Genomic DNA, 18713 nt, shown 5'->3' with positions numbered 1-18713 from the left:
AGAATCGTGGCAGGACCTTCATCTTCAAAGGCATAGTACTTTCTTAGAACATCAAATTACAGATCCTTGGGGAAAATGTATTCGTTTTCAGTCCAACCTGTATACATCAACATGCATCCGACACAGAACAATCCTCCCTGCCATGTGAGATCAGCTGCCCAGCTTGGGCCCAAAGATATTTGGTGGCACACTGAATGAGATCCTCTAGCTGGAGCATAGCCTGCATGAGAAGAGCAGGAAATTTCAGGATTATGGAAGAATTGGGAAAACTGCAGAAGAATTCACCTTTTGCTGTTGGAGATTTAAATCTGCACTTTCATTTAATCAGAAATGTAATTTCCGCAGTGCAGCAAGCTTCAAATTCTACTTATGGCCTTGGTGCCATGACAGTTTTGGTAGTAACTTGTTCTTTGTACATATTTCTACTAGAACCGTGAATAATCATCAAAATTAACTAGCCTATAGAGTGATTAAATAATTTCCTTCAATTTGCATTTGATATGTTTATTAAGTGCTGGAGGGTGTTCTTCACTCTCTTATTTTTTCTGCTGTTAAAGACTATGTCTGGATCTTTGGCATAGGTACAGTGCTATTATGGTTACTTCAAAATTTTAATCAGATTACAGTATGAGTTACCATTTGATATTGTAAAAATGCCAGTAGGAAGTAGATAAATATTAAGATACAATTAGCCACCACTGCCTTTTATTGCTGGGAATTCATTAATATTGAGATAAGTCTGAGTTCTGTGGTAGTGACAATTTTTGTAGCGTGGTGCTTTTATCAGGTTACATTTTCTCACAAGTAATAGCACAAGTAATAAACAAGCTGGAGGATGAATATAAACAACACAGGTAGAAACAGCAATATTAAAGCTACAAAATATACGGAGTACCGCCTGCACGTTATTACTTGTGCTTCATTTACCCTACCCTTGTCAACAAGACCTGTAATTCAAAACATGCAATTCCTTGTGAGACATTTTCATTTTGAACCAGATGAAACTATCAGCACTGATCATCAATAAAAAACGTGATTTAAAACATATTGGAAACTCGTGCTTTCAAATGCACGTCTTGGCCCTTCACACAAGCAAGTAGTCTCTAATGCCAATATGCATTAGAAATGCAATTGTACTATACTTAGATGTGGTTCAACCGCAGTTATAACACGGGCCATTAAGAAGCATTAAAAAAAAAAAAAAAAAAGGAAAAAAAAGGAAAGAAATAAGCAGGTTAAAAGGGAACATGTTCTGTTGCTCAGCTAAAAGACTTAGCCATAATTAGAAAATAAAATTGCTAAAAACTGGACGAAACAGATAAAATATTGATATCCAGGAGCACAAGAGCGCGCCATGCAGAAACATGTTTACCTACAATTTTCCAGGGTTTGTGTCAGGTTTGTAAGGCTTTCAGTGTGCCTGGGAAGCCAGGTGTTCAGTGCAGCGAGCTGGGGAGCCGGCAGGCTGCGGGGTGCTCTCGGGACACCGACACCACTGGAACTGGGAAAGCAACCTCCGCTCTACCGCATCCTCCCAAAGTTGGCTGCAGTCCTTCTGAAAAGTGATCCCCAGCCAGCTACGCATCTTCTGCACTCACGGGTAAGGTGAGCAGCGTCAAAGTTAACTCTGAGCTGAAGGACTTGTCCATCACAGCATGTGACTGCCTGCCTTGCTGGGGCCGGGAGCAGTGGGAAATGCCCAGCTGCCTCACTTGGACACGGCTCAAAACTTCATCCGCTTTGGTTCAGTTCTCAAAATAGGGCACATGACCTCTAAGCAAGGCAGTACAGTAGGCTGCTTTCACAGTGCAAAGTCGCTGGCTTTGCGAGCAGGGGAGGAGGTAATGCTTGGCGCTCGCCGAGTTATCTTGTTCAGCATCACATTATCCAGGGCAAATTTGCCACTATCTTTGGAGCAGGGATGACATCTGCCACAGTGTGGCTTACCCCATTGTGCCCGCTGCTCCATGCTATGTGTCTGACATAGGCTGACCTCCATCCAGAGCCAGGGTAGGGAGCTCTCCTGCAAGAGTTCGCTGCCCCCCGGACCACCAGGAGAACAGTGCCCCTCCCCAAGCTGTGACACAACAGCAGGAGCGGCCACAGGGCCACTCCAAGTAGAAATTGCAAGCTCTGTTTATACGTTTGTATGTGTATCTACAGAACAGCAGTATTTCCCAGTCTGGTAGACCCTAGTCATTATTTTATCAAGCCCACCGTAGGAACTTTTTTTATGGGATTGGCATAATGGGAACAGATAGCCTTTTCTCTTTACAGATGAAGATCTAAATTTCATTTTATAATCTGGCAATTATGTCGTTTGATTTTTATTTTTTATTTTTTTTTTAAATAAAACAGATAATCTCCCTTCCCCGCTCAAGATGAGATCTTGGTTGTTAGTGACAGCTGTTAAAATGCCGCTAAAAATAGCTGCCGTGTCAACCACTAAAAAGCGGAGTGCTCCTGCGAACTGCGGGCAGAAAACAAAAGAGGTTTGCACTGAATCTGCACGAAGTCTGCAAGCATCCTGCGCGCGCCAGGCAGGCACTCTGCCCCTCCAGCTGCCATCTCTCTGCTGGGATGAGGAAAAAAGGGGAAAAAAAAAAAAAACAACCAACAACCATTTGGTACCAAGGCATTAGGAACGTTACCTCAACTCTATTTGCTCAACAGTAATAATCATAGTTATACACCACGAAGGTTGAGACTACCTCCAAGCATTCCAGCTGCTGTTTGTATTTACACCTTTGCCCTGAATAATAAAAATAAACCCCACAAGAATGGCAGGAAGAGTGAGACAAAGCAGCGCGACCCTCGGCCCAGCACTACGCTGCTGTGCGCGGCACGAAGCGGGCCGGCTCTGCCGGGGGTCCCTGCGGGCAGGCGCTGCCCTCTGTCCCGGAGAGCACCGGCGACAGGTTGGGATCGACCCGAGCTCCCTAGCAGCTGCGTGGCACGGAGCGAGGTAAGGGAGAGGGAATTGTTCGCGTTCTGCGCGATAATACATCTCGCTAGGTTCCTCCTTTTTAGCGACATTCTGGCTAAAAATAGCACGCTGGTGTAGGCACAGTGAAATATGATTTGCTTCCCATAATACGGCAAACTAATTGTGAAATTAAGCTCCCGAGCGCGCTGATATCTTGCAGCCCAGCTCCGGCAGCACCGCGTGCCGCCCCGTTCCGCATCGATCAAGTTCCCGCAAAGTTTGACGGCTGCGGACGGCAGCGGATGGAGCGCCGCCGGCCCAGGCCCTGTGCCGCAGGTAGGGGCGAGCAGCCCTCCGCCCGGGAGCACAGCGCGGCCGCCTCCCTCCCTCCCTCCGCCGCTTCCTTTTATTTTTTTAGGATGTTTAAAGGAAGAAACGTGCAACGCCCCGAACTTCCCAATAATCCGAGGGGAAACATCTCAGCCACGACGGGAATATGAATGCAAAGCCCGCAGCGATGTGAGCGCTGAGCCCCGCGCCCGCTCGACTCCGCGGTGCCGCGCGGTGCTGTGTGCGGTGCCGTCTCCCGCACTTCCCGGCCCCGCGGAGCGCTGCGCCCGCAACCCGCAGCCCGCCGGGGGGCTCCGTGCCGCCGCCAGGGCCGGGAGAGCCGCTCCGCCGGGGGAAGGGCGCGGAGACACTCCTCCCCCGGTGCCGCCCGCCCTGCCTCCCGCCCTCCTTCCCTTCCTCCGGCGGCTCCGCGAACCAGGAACCGCGGCGGTGGCGGCTCCGTGCGTGAGGAACCCCGCGGCGCCGCGCCGCCGGGTGCCGCCGGGAGCGCCGGGGCGGCGCGGGAGGAGGCGGCGCGGCCGCGGGGCGCTGCGAGGGGCCGGGCGGCACCGGGGGGAGGAAAAAGTTTACACCCTCAGCGCTCCCCTCCCTCCCGCTCCTTGGTGGCGCAGATGGGAGTTTTACCTGGAATGACATAAGTTTGTTGCATTTATTTTTTTCAATTAATATTATTATTATTATTCCCGTGGCTTTTTTATTTTATTTTTTTTTTTTTTTTAGGGTGTCTCCCTTTCTCCCCCCCCCCGCCCCCCCCGCTGTCTCCCTCTTCACCTCCTCCCCGCTCCTGGATCCACCCCCCGCTCCCCTCCGCCGCCGGCCGAGGGTGTGACCCGCGGGAACACCCACCCACCTCAGGCGTCCATGGTGGGAGCTGTCCGCCCGCCGCGCCGCAGCCCCTCCGCGCCCGCTCCGCCGCGCACTCCCCAAATCCCCTCTGGTTTTTTTTTCCCTCCCCTCCCGGAGCCGGTGCGCGCTCGCTGTCGGATGGTTCGCTGGCAGCAGCCGGGGGCCGCGCCTCCTCCTGCCGCCACCACCACCACCACCACCACCACCATGTCGTAGAGAGGTGAGTGCAGCGCGGACCCCGCGCGGTATCCAGGTCACGGCCGCAGCCTGAAAACTTCGCGGGGAGGAGGGACGCAGCCGTGTGACGGCGGCGGCTCCGGGCAGCGCGCGCGGATGGGCGCAGCGTGGAGGACACGGCTGCGGGCGGGAGGTGCGCGGCGCCCCGACGGCCTCTCCCGGGCGGGACGGGGGGCGGGGGGCGGCGAGCGCTGGCGAAGGACGGGTGGGGGACGTCGGACGCGGGGCGGGGGGCAGCGCAGGGCTCAAACTTTGGTCTCCTCGCGTCTCCCTGGGAAAAAGCAGCGCCGGGCGGGATGCGCGCGGCAGCGGCGAGCAGAGGACGAGTCCTTGAGGCTCGGCGCGCTCTGCCGCCACCGCCGTTTTTTTTTATTTTTTATTTTTTTTTTCCCCTCTTCCCCGTTTTTTATTTATTTATCGTTTTATTCTGTTTTTTTTTTTAACCCATCCTTGCACCGGCGCCGCTCGGATCCACGCGCCGCCGAAACGCGGAAAACCGGGGCTGGCGCGGGGGTGACGCTCGGCCTCGCCGCCCCGCCGCGGTCCCCGAGCCCCGGGCGAACGCACCTCCCGTCTCCCCCCATACCCCGAACCGCCCCCCGCGGCCCGGCCCGGCCCCGCGCCGTCCCGGTGCGCGGCGCCCTGCGGCTTTAAGGAGCTGCGGCTGCCGCCTGTGTCGCAGCAACTTTGTATCAGTCATGTCGCCCGGCGGCTGAGTGACGGCGCTGCTCGGCCAATGGGGCGCCGGCCTGGCCCCCGCCGCGCGCCTCTCGGCCAATGGGAGCACGCGGCGCCGGGACGTAAACTTGAACTTGCGGGCATGTGACATGTTTTTAAAGGACTTGGCACCTTTTCCCGTCCCCTCCCGGGTGCCGCGCCGTGACACCGGGCGGCGCGGCGCGCCTCGGGCGGGCGGGCAGGGGCCGGGGGGCCGCCCCGCGCCACTCCGCCCGCCCTCCCTTCCTCCTTTTCCCTCCTCCTCCTCCTCCTTTTCCCTCCTTCGGCGGCAACAGGTACCGCGGGCGGGGGCGCGGCCCCGGGGCCCCCGGGAGGAGCGGGCGTGGGGGGGATGCGGGGATGCTCCGCCGGGCGGGCGGCGGCGAAACGAGCGCCGTGAAAGGCGACGGCTGCGGGGGGCCGGGTGCGAAACTTAGTGCGGGTCCCGCTTGGGGCTGGGTGACCCTCGAGGGGAGCGGGACCTCCATGCGGCGGCTTTTGGTTCTTTGATTGGTGAGAAGGTCCTTCTGTTTCGCAGTTGCCGCGAGCTCCGTTTCACGCCGGCGGGTCGCGGTGTGCGGGGGGGGGGGGGATCGCAAATGGCCGCGCACGGGCCGGCGAGGAGAGGCCAGCGCTGAGGGAGAGGGGCCGCGCCGCGAGGTGGTCCCGCCGCCAACACCGCGCCGCCTGCCGCCTCCCCCGCCGCGATTCGCCGTGCTGCTTGGAGCCCGGCGCCCTGCTGCTCCCCGAGCCGCGCAGGATCTCTCCTCTCCCTTCGGTACCGCAGGACCGGGGAGGGGGGGGGGAGGGGGTGAAATTTTATTTATTTATTTATTTATTTATCCCCCGTGGAGTGACCCAGATTTCTATCCGTTAAAGTTCTGAAGCACGCTCGCCTATTGATTCTGTACGAAGTTTTGAGGTTTGCTGCTGCGAAGGTTCGCTTGAGCCAGCGCCACAGCGCTCCCGCAGCTCCGGGCCTGTGTCGGAGCGGCCCCGCACCGTGCCGCTGCCTGCGGGGGCTGCGAGGCTCTGCCATCCCGGTGCTGACCCTCCCTAAGCCCCCGGGGTTCCGAAGTGGCGGTCACTGGCGGCCGCCATTGATTTCTGTCGGAATTAGGCTTGCCCAGCACTTAACGTGAGGGCTAAGTGATGATCTAGAAGTGACTTTGTGTGAAAGCGAGCACTTCTGGATGGAGATTTTCGACTGTAGGAGTGGGATTGGGTCCACAGGATGATATTCTCACAGCGTTTGTGCCTGACAGGAATGCACGCGTAAGGCCGTAGCCCTAAGGAAGGGCAAAGTAGTATTCGAGCCTTTCCCTTGAAGGTTTTTTGCTTTTTTGTTTTATTCTTTTTTTTTTTTACGGTGTTGCTTAAAAAAAAATGATAGTTCTTAAGCAGTGCTAAATGAGGCGGTTAAGCATGGTGTTAAACATTGCAAAACTAGTGCATTTTGAAAGGGGAAAAAAGATCTTTATGTAATACTGATATTACAAGTATTGGCACTCGACTTTCTACAGTTCTGACAAGATGATGAGCCTGTTCTTCAGAATGTTGCTGCTACCTATACGTGATTTTCAGAATAACAGAATTCTTCCAGAATAATGCATGTGTGACCACTCAGAAAGCAGCCATGCTTAGGGAGAGTGCCACGCTGGGTGAAAGGCTTTGTAGGGCCACTTCTTAGAAGGAGGTTCACTTTCCTTTATGCATTCCTCTTGCTGCGTACCGTGGAGGTTGGTGGGGTTGCAGACCCTACAGCCTTTCATCATCCCCTCCATCTGTGCAGGAACTTCTGTGGGGCTTCTCTCCTCGTTCAGCTTGTCCTCCCATATCCTGCAGTGGGGCTCTGAAAGCTTGGCTCCCAGCCCCATAGAACTGCAGCTTTCCTTCAAAGCATCGCTTACAGCACTGGAAAATCAAGAGAAACCTTTGCAGAGCACCAGCCCCTGCTGCTTTGCTGTCCCTATAGCACGGTAGCATGAGGTCTTTGGTGGTGCTGCAGGGTTGGGCTGGCACTGTCCAGCATAAGCTTTCAGGCAAGAATTTGGGTGTTTTTTGATGACTGGTCATTTCTGTCTGAGAGTCTGTCATACTATCTTATCTGTGAGACCTTTTCCCGTGGCATGGTTGAGAAGAGACTGATGGGGTGGGAAGCGAGGCTGGCAAGCGGACAGACAGGGATAGACAGAGTGAGCGGATATGCCTTGTTTCCCTAGGAAATTAGGAAATTTCCTTAGTAAATTGCACTGTCCTGCCACTTATTAATTTCACTTCTTTGTGTGTGTGTATGTCTTTACTAGTTATGGAGACAAAAGGATACCACAGCTACCCTGAAGGCATAGATATGGAGAGACGGTGGGGTCAAGTTCCTCAGTCTGTGGAGTATTCTTCCCTAGGTCCTGGAGAGCAGGCTGATGCCAGTAACTATATGGAGATTGTGAATGTGAGCTGTGCTGCCGGCACCTTTGCGAACAGCAGCGCTCCAGGAAACAAGGAAAAACCTGAGCTTCTCTCCTGCCTGCAGCAGGACAGCAGCCATCCCACTGTTCTGCCCTCTGACATCAAAACTGAAACAGAGTCGAAAGAACTGTCAGCGACAGTGGCCGAATCCATGGGTTTGTATATGGATTCGATCCGAGACGCCGACTACCCGTATGACCAGCAGAACCAGGGGAGCCCGGGTAAGGTCTACCAGAACGTGGAGCAGCTGGTGAAGCTCTACAAGGAGAACGGCCACTGTTCCTCTCCCCTGCACAGCCCCAGCAGGCCCCTGCGGTCCCTGATGGCAGACTCGGGAAGCGCCATGAATGGCGGTGCCATGCATGCTGTTGTCAAAAGCCCCATCGTGTGTCAAGAGAAAAGTCCCTCAGGCTGCAGTCCTCAGAACATGGCTTCCTCGGTGTGTAGTCCTGCTGGTGTTAACTCAGTGTCCTCAACTACTGCTAACTTTGGGAACTTTGCTATGCACAGCCCCATCGGGCAGGGAACTCCGTTGTCACGATCACCCAACGTTGAGAGCCGGGGGTCCATGTTGCACAGCCCCGCTCACATTAGCAACGTAGGGTCTCCACTTTCTAGCCCTATAAGTAGCATGAAATCACCAATTTCTAGTCCTCCCAGTCACTGCAGCGTGAAATCTCCCGTCTCCAGTCCTAACAATATCACTATGCGGTCTTCTGTCTCCAGCCCTGCAAACCTGAACTCAAGAAGCTCTATTGCCAGCCCTTCCAATGCCAACAACAGGTCCACTCGCTCCAGCCCAGCGGTTAGCACTGTGGGGGGATCTTCGATCTGTAGCCCCGTCAACAGCTCGCTAGGATTCCCTGCTTCCAGCACGCCGGCTGGACCTAGCAGAAGCCAAGATACTGTTCCCAGTCCAGAAACGAAAGACAAGGGTGCTCAAGAAATCCCATTTCCCAAAATGGAGGAAATGGAGAATGCCATCTCAAACAACAGCCAGATGAACCTTGTTCAGTTCATAAAACCCGAACCAGACGGTTCATTCGGTAGTGCGTGCATTGGTGAAAACAGTAAAATAAGTTCTGATTGCCCCTTTTCGGTACCGGTGAAGCAAGAGTCAGCTAAACATCCTTGTTCCGGTGCCTCTTTTAAAGGGAATCAAACAGTAAATCCTTTTCCATTTACAGATGGCTCATATTTTTCTTTCATGGATGACAAAGACTACTACTCTCTTTCTGGGATTTTAGGACCACCTGTTTCTTCCTTTGATAGCAGTTGTGAAGGTAGCGGTTTTCCAAATCCAGGCCTCCCTGTGGGGATTAAGCAGGAGCCTGATGATGGCAGCTATTACCAAGACAGTAGCATACCATCCTCTGCCATTGTTGGTGTAAATTCAGGTGGACAGTCATTTCACTACAGGATCGGTGCCCAGGGCACGATATCTCTGTCACGGCCCGTTGCTAGAGAGCAAGCATTTCAGCACTTGAGCTCGTTCCCTCCCGTCAGCACGCTAGTGGAGACCTGGAAATCGCATTCAGAGCTGGCGTCCAGAAGAAGTGATGGGTATCCAGTTCTAGAGTACATTCCAGAAAACGTGTCCAGGTAAGCGAGCAAACTGCTACCTGTTTTCCCCTCCCTTTTCCACAAGATGTGGATTAAAATGAGGTCTGGGGTGGTATTTCTCAAGTTGATGTGTAATTCTGTGCTTGCATTTCAGTTCTTGCTGCTAGACTTGCTGGTTGTTTGCTGTAGTTTGCTATGTATTTAATAAAACCAAGTGCTCACTTTAATATTAAAAAAGAGCGTATTATGTTCTATCAGTATTAGATTTGGAAGTGTCGCTTTGTTATGTTCGTGAGCTCTTACTACTACAAACGTTGTCTTTCCCATAATGAAAGGTTAGTAAAATTGCTGTTGTGTGTCTGATAAAGGGTATTCTTCCTTAGCTGGTGCTCAAATGTGTTGTAACTTGGGTGGAATGTTGAGATGAGGGTAAGACGGTAATGTTAGGAATCCATTTCTGTAGAGATGCATGGCTCTAATTTTGCACTGGGCTACAACTGGTTAAATTTGAAAACTAAACCTTACAAGCCTGTGGCAACATATTATTTCTGTATTGTAACTGTAGGAACATTTGGTTTGTATATATAGAAAAATGCCTCCAGAAGGAGGAGGGCTGTTAAAACTTGACGCATTTGAAAGGGAAAAATGGATGAACTGATCTCCTAACTTTTGGTGAGAGAAATATGCAACTGTCCTAAGCATTTGTACTGGCCAATCCATGGAAGCGCATACTTCTTCCACAAACAGGTGTTCATGTGTTTTGTGAAGGACGCTTACTTACATAAGCTGTCTACTTGCATAGTCAGTTTTACAAATTATTAAATGCATCTGGCAATGTGACTGAGTTAGAGTAGCTACAAAGCCTCCTCATCTGTCAAACTGGCTGACCCCAGGTTTGTGCTATCAGCAAAATAGCTGATAACAGAATTTGCATTTACAAGTCTAAAGCTGTGCTTCTCCTCATCAAAAGATGCACAGCTTCTACTGTACCCTTTGATTGGAGTGAAGAGAATGTGTACTTTTCTCAATACTTTTATGACTCAAAATATTTCTGGAAAACAATGATCTTCCAATGAAGGACATAGTGGCTAAACTAACTGTGCTTTTGGGAAGGGAAGACAATCTGTGGACCTAGAGTTTGGGGTGGGCAAGGGGGCAGGGGGAGGAAACACTCAAAGTATTTGCATTTTATTCTCTGACCTGTCCAGTACCTCTGTGGTCTACTTGAATAGTTCAGACTCCATACTTGACTTTTTCTTTGTCTAATTCAAATATTGTTTGTAGAGAGCACATTTTTTTTTTAATACATCTTGCTCAAATTGAAAAGTCTGTACCCCACCTTCTTGCTGAACTTTGCACATAGCTGTATGTTTGTCATCATCTGTGCTTGGATCAAATGTACTTCCTGGATCAAAGGAGATGAAGTTACTGTCTCCTAGTTATTTTGCCAGGTAAATGTTCATAAAATGCATTATTTACACATTGGGAAAAGTTCACCAGAAGAGTGATAGGCTGTCTGCAAACAAAGACCCAATGCTTACTTGCCTTTGTGTTTGAGCAGTGTTACTTGGGAGCTCGTCCGTGAGACTTCTTGTGTGAGGAAGTGCTGCTCACGTTGATCCAAAGTTGTCATCTGCTGCAGGATGTGATCCACTGAGCAGTAAACAGGGAAATGCTGTTCAAGAGTGTGGTCATCCATAGTTATGTTTTTATGACAGTTTTGCTTAAGGCTTTTGAAGGAATATCTTCTGATCTGACGTTATTCCATGGTAGCTCTTCTCACCTGTGCCTCTAGACCCATAAACGAATCATCTGTCATCAGGGGAGATGTGACTGTGCTTTCCTTTGTTTTCTAAGCTGATACCTTAGCAAGTTATGCATCTGAGTGTAGCTGTGGCTTTACACGATTGAAATTCTGACGTTTTTACCTCTCAGAGCAATTATGCACGTGCAAAATTCTGTTTAGGTGGTAGCGATCTGCAAGGTTGCAACACTTCAGACATCCTGATCTGTGTTTCAGATTAGGATACATGTCATCATTTCAAATCTCTATCTCAGCCTCATTATTTAACTAAATGTTACTGTTAATCTGTCTGGCAATGACTTTGTGCTAACAGATGCAGCAGGGGACCTGTGCGAAGGCCTTTCAGGTTTCAAAATAAATTAATGTAGAGGTTATCTTAGCAGTACAAGTTTGAATGCATAGGTGCCCATACAGATATTTGTCTGATGACGAAACAAATCAAAGACTTGCAAAAGCTCACTCTTCCTAATGAGCCTCAAATCCATCTTCACCTTCATCCTCAATTCCTGTGCCACTTTCCAGCTAAAGCAGAGGAAATCATGATTAAGTTTGTTCATCCCCCAAAGCACTGTAATAAAACATATTTTAAAGCTGTGTCCCAAAGAGCATTTCATCTTTCCTATGTCAAGAGGGTATTGGAATGACAAAATCTCTCTTCGTTCACGTTGTTTGAACACGTGATTAATCCTTCGTAGCTTGCAGTACCAAGTTCCTGATGTTTTAAGTCTTCCATATCGTCTTTATTTTTTCTGAAGTATATTTATTTTGCATTATAAGTGCCATAAGAAAAGACTAAAATGAAGGTAAAAAAGAGGCTACATGATTCTTTGAAGTCGGTAGATGATCTGCATAGAGTAGATCTTGTTTTGACAGCATTATGATCTGAACTTCAATACTGTGTCCTCTTTGATATGCAGCTTACATTGTGGAAAGGACTGGGTGACCAGGAATGAAGAAGGCTTTTCGCATTGGGAATGTTTAGAATGTTCTTCAAAATGATTTTCCTTTCCTATTCAAATATCACCTTTTATTAAATTGGTTCTTTCTTGAGTCAGTTACAATTGCTGACAGTATCAAATAAGCACAGCCTAGGCATGTGATATACTTTGCTGTCTTACTGACCAAGTGCCCACTGTCAACTGCAACATTCTCTTTTGGTTTTTTTTAGTTATTTTTGTTTGATAAAGAATGGTTATGGTTATCTTTAAGGTGGATGGTGGAAACTTTGTTTACAAGATTACAATCTGCAGGGTTTGGGGAAGGAGAGCTTAAGTGAAGAAACATGTTTGCCTGTTTCCTTTGAAATGCTGTTTCTGTTAATATGCATGCAGAACATACCTTTGAAGGATTGAGCATGCATTATTTTTAATAGAGGGTGAATCGTGTGTGTAGACCCCTCCCCCCACCGCCCCCTTCAATGAATGACATTACTAAGAAATAGCGGATTTTAAACAAATAATAGCAAAGTGGGCTTAGAAAATAAGGTATGTGAGGTGGAGTGATGTCATTGACGGAAATCTGCTTTAAGGTGATTGCTCATCTGAATCAGGGTATGAGCCTAAGACTTATGATCATGCCAATTATGTAATTTCCAAAATGGCCTAGGAAAATGTCAGGGTTGCTTGAAACAACAGTAAAAATTGAGGAGGATGACCTTTCTGCTGTGTTAGCTCTTACCTAAAGCTTTTTCTGCAAATGTGCCTTTTCCCTCTAATTTCCATGTTAACTCTTGTATATACATGTGCATACTCGCTGTTCTCAGCAGTTGTGGTAGAAACAAAGGGCTGATGTGCCTACTGTGCATTCTTCCAAACAGTTGCAATTGGATAGTTTTCAGATTTGGCTAAAAGTCAAACTGTTTGGTTCCATTACCTGGTAACACCTCCTTGCGTTGCCTTGCCAAGTGTTTCCCCCAAAGCTGCTTTCTTCCCAGGCTGGGAACAGGTGCAAAGTTGCTCCCAAAGGGAGAGAAGACCCCTGAGGATGGCACATTTCCATGCCATAGAGCACTGGGGTAAAGATCCAAGTGCAGAGTTTTTCCCTGTGTGGATGATGATGAATAGGTGCAGGTGTTGCTTGCTGTGACAGGTGACGGGGGAAAAAAAGGACTCAGATGCAGTTTTAGTTTCCCATGATTCGGGAGCAGTTTTGCTCCAAACTTTTTCAAACTTACAGGTTGTGGGTTTTTTTTTGTTTTGTTTTGTTTTTCCCAGTGACTGTAAGGAGTGTCGTACCAACTGCTGAGCTGGTGCATGGTTTGCTTGTGCATTTATTTTCAATGTTAAAAAAAATCTCCTTTTCCCCTTGATTTTGGTTTAGAAACTAAACAGTACCCTCAAACCTGTTTTTCTATGATGACGATGCGTAGCTGCATGTCTTAGATTGTAAACACATCAAAGAGTTGGATTGAATGTACAAATTTAAGCATGTGAATATCTGTTCTTTTGGAGCGTGGGTAGCCTTAAAGGAATTTAAGGTACAAAATGATACAGGTTCCTGAAGTTCTTTCTGTGTGCTAGCCTGTGTATGGAGGTGAGTTGTGAAGCAGTATTGTTTCAGCAAAGTTTCCCTGGCTGCGTGGGATGAATTCACAAAGTTACAATGTGTTGCTATCATTAAATAAGTTCACTATTTCAACAAGAGTTATTTCTACCTACTAGAAATTACATTTTAATTGTTTACCGGCTGGGGAAATTTCAAAACATTTCGTCATCAGGTTTTAGAGCCTAATGTAGGTATGCTAAAATTGCCTGAAAGGCTGTCATTCACTTCTTAGGATTTATGATCAAGTCGACAGTGTTTAGGGACTTTTTATACCTGACTGTTCCCAAGCAATTTGCATAAGTCAGGACAGTGCTCTGATGAGCAGCCCAGAACCTGATCTGGGTGGTATATCTCAGCTTCCCAGAGCACCGGGTGCATGCAGGATGTCCCTGTCCATCCTTCTGACCCAGCTCATTGCAGTCCCCCCCTCCAAAAAATGCTGATAATAACAACAGCATGGGCTTCATTTATGGGTAACCCTCCCTAAAGTGAATAGGTGATCTGGTTTAAATCTGATTTCAGGCTATTGGCAATTATTTTCTGTCAATAACGTTGTGTTAAAAATTATCTAGAATAGTCAGTTATCTGAATGATACCTGCCAGGGAGATAAAGGTCTGGTAAATATTATTTTTAGAATTTATGATTGACCTTCACCTCTGTTTGTTTTTTTATGGACTTCATATGAAGAAGGCCAACGTGTTCAAAATAGTCTCCGTGCTTTGGTGGGATTGTTTTCCCCATTAGTTTCCCATAAGCTCACTGTTGAAAAGGCTGGACAGCAATTCTCCTATGTTGTACACTATAGCCTTAAATTTGTACTTTTTTTCTTCTCAATTTGGAAATTAATATGTGAAATTGCACATGGAACTACAAAAAACAAATGTACTTCTTAATATTTCTGGATATAATCTTGATATGTAACAGGATCCTCAACATGTGTCTTTATTTCTCACTTTGAAGTTTATCAGCCTGCATTAATGCATGGACCTAGGAGGTCCAAAGGTTCTCCTTGGCATACCAGCATTCATTTCACAGCCTTGTACTTGCTAGTTTTGCTTAATGTTATTTTGTTGAGGGTGCTCTGTTTTGTTCTGCTAATTTGACTGGGGCATTGAAAATCTCTATTAAGTATCTTTTTATAAAGAAAAAGCCTTTTAAGGCTCCTAGGGATGCTTAATTTTTTCCCTTTAAATTACATGTGAAAATTGACTCCTGTGAGAGGGAGAAGTCCTCCTTGCTGGAAAATGCGTTCCATGAATAAGTGGAGCTTCGGAATCTGTGGAAATAAGCGCTCCTTTCTCAATCCCTGTACCTGTATCTGGGGATTGTTTTTTTCTTTTTGTAGAAGGGTAAATCGTGTTGTGTGGCACTGAAGGATTTATGTGGGCAGTTGTAATGTTAAACTGTATGAAACTTGGCTGTTACAAATTGGCTTGCCATAGTTTATTTTGATAATAGCCAGTAACTGTTTTCTAGCTTTTGTATCATGTGGTGATACAGAATCTCACTGTGATACCTTTGTCTGACTGTTCTCTGGAATAGGGAAGTCAGGATCATCTTAGTGCACGGATTTTAGAATTAGCAAACAGAAGAAATTTTGATTATCCATATTTTGATAGTATGGATTCATCTCCCTTACTGAGGACAGGAAGAGACTGGTGTCTGAAATGTGTACTGTGCAGAAATGTTCCCATTCTATTTTATGGGATGTACGTGGCAGTTATGCAAGTGAGCATCCATATGGATTGTTGCAGGGGTATCAGTTATCATGCAGTACTCCTGTTATCTGCACAGGGAGTAAATTGTTAAGTTCTGATTTGATAACTTGTCCTTATTCAACAAGCACTTAGCATTAATGGAACCTAAACGTGCTCTCAAGTGCTTTGCCCGGTTGACTCAGATTGTATTGGTGCTTTATTGAGCTGCAGCTTGTGTAGAGATTGCTGTGGGATGCTGTCTGCAGTTGACCAATATATTGTTTTCAGTGATGAAACGTGCTGTTGGGCAATGCCCTTGAGTCTGGTTTGACACTGTTTCTGCTTTTGGTTTGGGTGTGTTGTAGGTGTTACCTGCGAGAGCCAGATCGGCTTCCTGATGCAGTTCACTCTGAAGGTCTTTTTAGTTTTTAACTGTCCACCAGTGCTACTGTGTGAGCACTGTGGGCACGAGAACAAACTGAAGGGATGGAGAGGTAAAAGTGTCTCTGAAATATCACAGGTGTGTGTTGCTGCTCAATGTATCATCAAGCCGTAGTCTCAGCAGCTGTATTTTCAGGGTATACTTTCCAAAGACAGCTTCTATTTTCTAACTGTAGGTGTCTGTATGTATTAACATGTTTGAACATAGTTGTGGAAGCTGCAGTTAATAATGGACTGATTTCAATCAAAATCCCTCAGGGAACAGTGGAGTGCTATGATTTCAGATTTAAGCTCTGAGAGGTCAGAAAATACTGTGGTTTATGATGAACATAAGACCTTAACTTGTTCTCTGACAAATACCTTTGACAACATGGTCTGTATAAGAGTGATAAAAGGGTGTGTGAAAAGCAAGTATTAAGTATGTCTAAGTTTAGTAATTTTATCCCTGCACTCACATGCAGCCAGTTGCTAATCAGTGCTTGGTGCTCAGCATATGAATTAATTTACTTCAGCTGCAGTCTCTTCCAGGTGAAAGAGATCTGTGGAGAAAAAATGAGAACTACTTCAATTGTGTGCAGCTGCCCAAGTGGCTGCAGCAGTTGCTGGGCATGTTTGAGCGCTTAAACAGCCCCTTGCATGCCTTAGTAGTGCATGGTGCCTGGAGTCACTGCTCACTGGAGTTGCATTATAGTTTCCTTCTTCCTTTTTCTCCTGGAGATGCCTTGCTTTTTCTGCTGGAGGAGACACGCTGACCTTGATGGAAGGTGTATTTTTTTTTGTTGTTGTTATTTATTTATGCCACAGGGAGATGGTGCATAGGCCAGGAAGTCCCTGCTTATCCCTGCTAGCATATCCCAGCATGGTCTGCTCCAGTACTACTACTGTCACAAGCAACTGCAACACCTCTTATCTTTGTGTTGGGCTCTGCATGTGCTTAGGAGTTGTTTGAGGGTTTCTTGTAATGCTTTGAAGCAGTGTGTGCACACCAGTAATAATATGCATACTTCTGTTCAGGAACACCTGAGTTTTTAGAAAATTTTAAAAGTTAATTTACTTTCTTGGTGAGGATTTTGAGTAGTTTGTCTTTTTAAATTAAAAAGAGCTTCTACTTTCTTTATTTTTACTTGTTCATTTATTTTTGTACCTGAAGTTTATTAACAAAAACTAACATGTTTTCTGAAAGGACATGATCTCTGTATTCTCCCTCTGGCTTTATTGAAATGGTTGCTGCAGGATGTCAAATAAGATAAATGATTCTGGATTCTTAAAAGGATATGTAACATCGGTTCTATCTACTCAGTACATGAACATTTTGCAGGCAGTGTTTCTTCAGTGAATTGTGCTGTGACAGAAGTTTCCAAACTGTAGTTAGGTCACAAGAGAATGACTTGAATTTTGTTTCTTGGTCTTAAACTGTGAATTAAGCTTCTGCAATTATGTTAGAATGTGTTGTTAGCTGCTTGCTACATTGAATCTTTATAAATCTGCTGTTTGTAAGCAGAGTGCTGTGAATTATTTCAGGGGAAAAAAAAGTAGATTGAATTTTATATTTTGAAGTGGGATGACTCGGCTAATGTAGAAAGATACTTCCTAAAAAAAAAAAAAAAGAAAGTATACTCAGTTGGAACATCTGAACAGAAACTGAGAAACTGAATCCATTGTCTGTAAAATGCCTAATAGGACTTTGTATGCTCTCTGAGGATGCATGGGAACCCTACTGATTGTGGTTAGTGATAATTAATAATATATCAAAGATTTTTAGGCCTGAGGTTGAAAAGTAAATTTCAGACTAATTGCTGAATGTTTCTGATGATTCTTATATCGTTTCACTCAATTACATCCTCCCTGCTAAACAGTGCTTTTTATTTGCATCTGGAGGTGTAATGAGTTATTTGAATGGACTTTCAGACTCAAATTGATCTATTCTATTCTGTTCTTCTTTTTGCTATTTTGCTGCTATCCCTAGTTTGGAAAAAGTGATGGCTATATAAATCACTTCCCCCACTAGCTGTGTGGAGCTGTAGGGTTGCCATGAGGCCCCCCCCCTCTCAGCGTCCTCTCTGGGCTGAGCAAACCGAGGGACCTCAGCTGTTCTTCATACAGCTTGTCCTCCAGACCCTTCAGCGTCTTCGCAGCCCTGCTTTGGCTGCTCTCCTACAGCTTTATGTCCTTCTTACGTTGTGGTGCTCAGAATTGCACGTGACGCTCAAGGTGAAGCCGCAGTCCCCTGATGAGTGTGAGCAGGCAGAGCATTGCCCTGCTGATAACCTTTAGGCTGTGCCTTGCTCCCTGGTGGCAGGTTAAGCGCTGCCCCGCCTCAGCAGGCGGCTGCATATTCCGGTGCATCCCCTAGCGCTTGTGCAATCTGGCCGTGTCCGTGTACCTGCATGACTGCGTCACCCTGCTGTCTGTCCTTACCCAGACCTGTGCTCCCAGAGCCCTTGGGGAGCTCAAGTTTCACAACCCGTGTGTCCCGGTTTACTCTGGCAGCGTCTGGTTGAGGAAAATCGATTGTTCGCGTACGTGGCTCTCTGCTGGTATGGCTGCTAGTCAAGGAGTGGGGAAGGGGCTCTTGGCTTAGCTACGCTCTTTCTGTCAGAGTGGCCTCTTGTCCAGAGAAGGAAGGTCTCAAGGAGGTCCTCAAACTACTGCCCTTAAATCAAGTGTTGCTTCTGGAAGCATTGTTTAGGGGGTGGCCCATTGGGATGAGGGGTGTGAGTTCAGGCAGTTGCTCCAAAAGACCGAAGGTGCCGCATTCAGCACTGCAGAGGGCTGGTCTCCGGGAAACTGTCATGCACTTCTGTTCAGGAGTTCTGAAGCCTGTATTCCTAGGACTTTGCTTATGAAGGCTGGGGGGAAACTTGGAATGCTTCCAGTAAGGCTGTTTGACTTGTCTGCTTCGGTACAGTATTTTAAAGTAAATGCAATTTGTGCACAGTAGATGAGATCGGTCAGAGAGCTGCTTGTCCGGTGGTATGTTCAGCTCCTCTTCACTGGCTCAGACTTTGTTACTTTCCAAAGTTGTTTGGAGAAATTATTTAAAAGAAAAAGAAAAAAAAAAAAGCAAAAACAAAACACCACAAAACAGAACAAATCCCGAATTACAAAGACTTACTCAGC

The 18713-nt window shown here is 47.2% G+C and overlaps 1 protein-coding gene across 3 annotated transcripts in view; it reads left to right on the top strand.

The window, feature by feature from the left end:
* The first annotated feature begins 4214 nt into the window (after window positions 1-4214).
* NR3C2 (nuclear receptor subfamily 3 group C member 2) overlaps window positions 4215-18713 on the top strand; it is a 199837-nt gene continuing 185338 nt past the window's right edge. Inside the window, exons 1-2 of one of the 3 annotated variants that reach the window (XM_042870870.1) lie at window positions 4215-4343; window positions 7384-9145. In XM_042870870.1, coding sequence (XP_042726804.1) covers window positions 7386-9145 — 1760 coding nt within the window. In that variant the 5' untranslated portion in view covers window positions 4215-4343; window positions 7384-7385. Of the gene's footprint in view, window positions 4344-5337; window positions 5374-7367; window positions 9146-18713 lie in introns of those variants that run through there. The other 2 variants (XM_042870871.1, XM_042870869.1) reach the window with 2 other exon arrangements.

The sequence above is a fragment of the Lagopus leucura genome, unplaced genomic scaffold (assembly GCF_019238085.1).
Source record: "Lagopus leucura isolate 7727_CA_CO unplaced genomic scaffold, USGS_WTPT01 Super-Scaffold_100004, whole genome shotgun sequence".
Taxonomy (NCBI): Eukaryota; Metazoa; Chordata; class Aves; order Galliformes; family Phasianidae; genus Lagopus; species Lagopus leucura.
The sequence above is the reverse complement of the archived record's forward strand: the minus strand, read 5'-3'. Positions and strand labels throughout refer to the sequence as shown.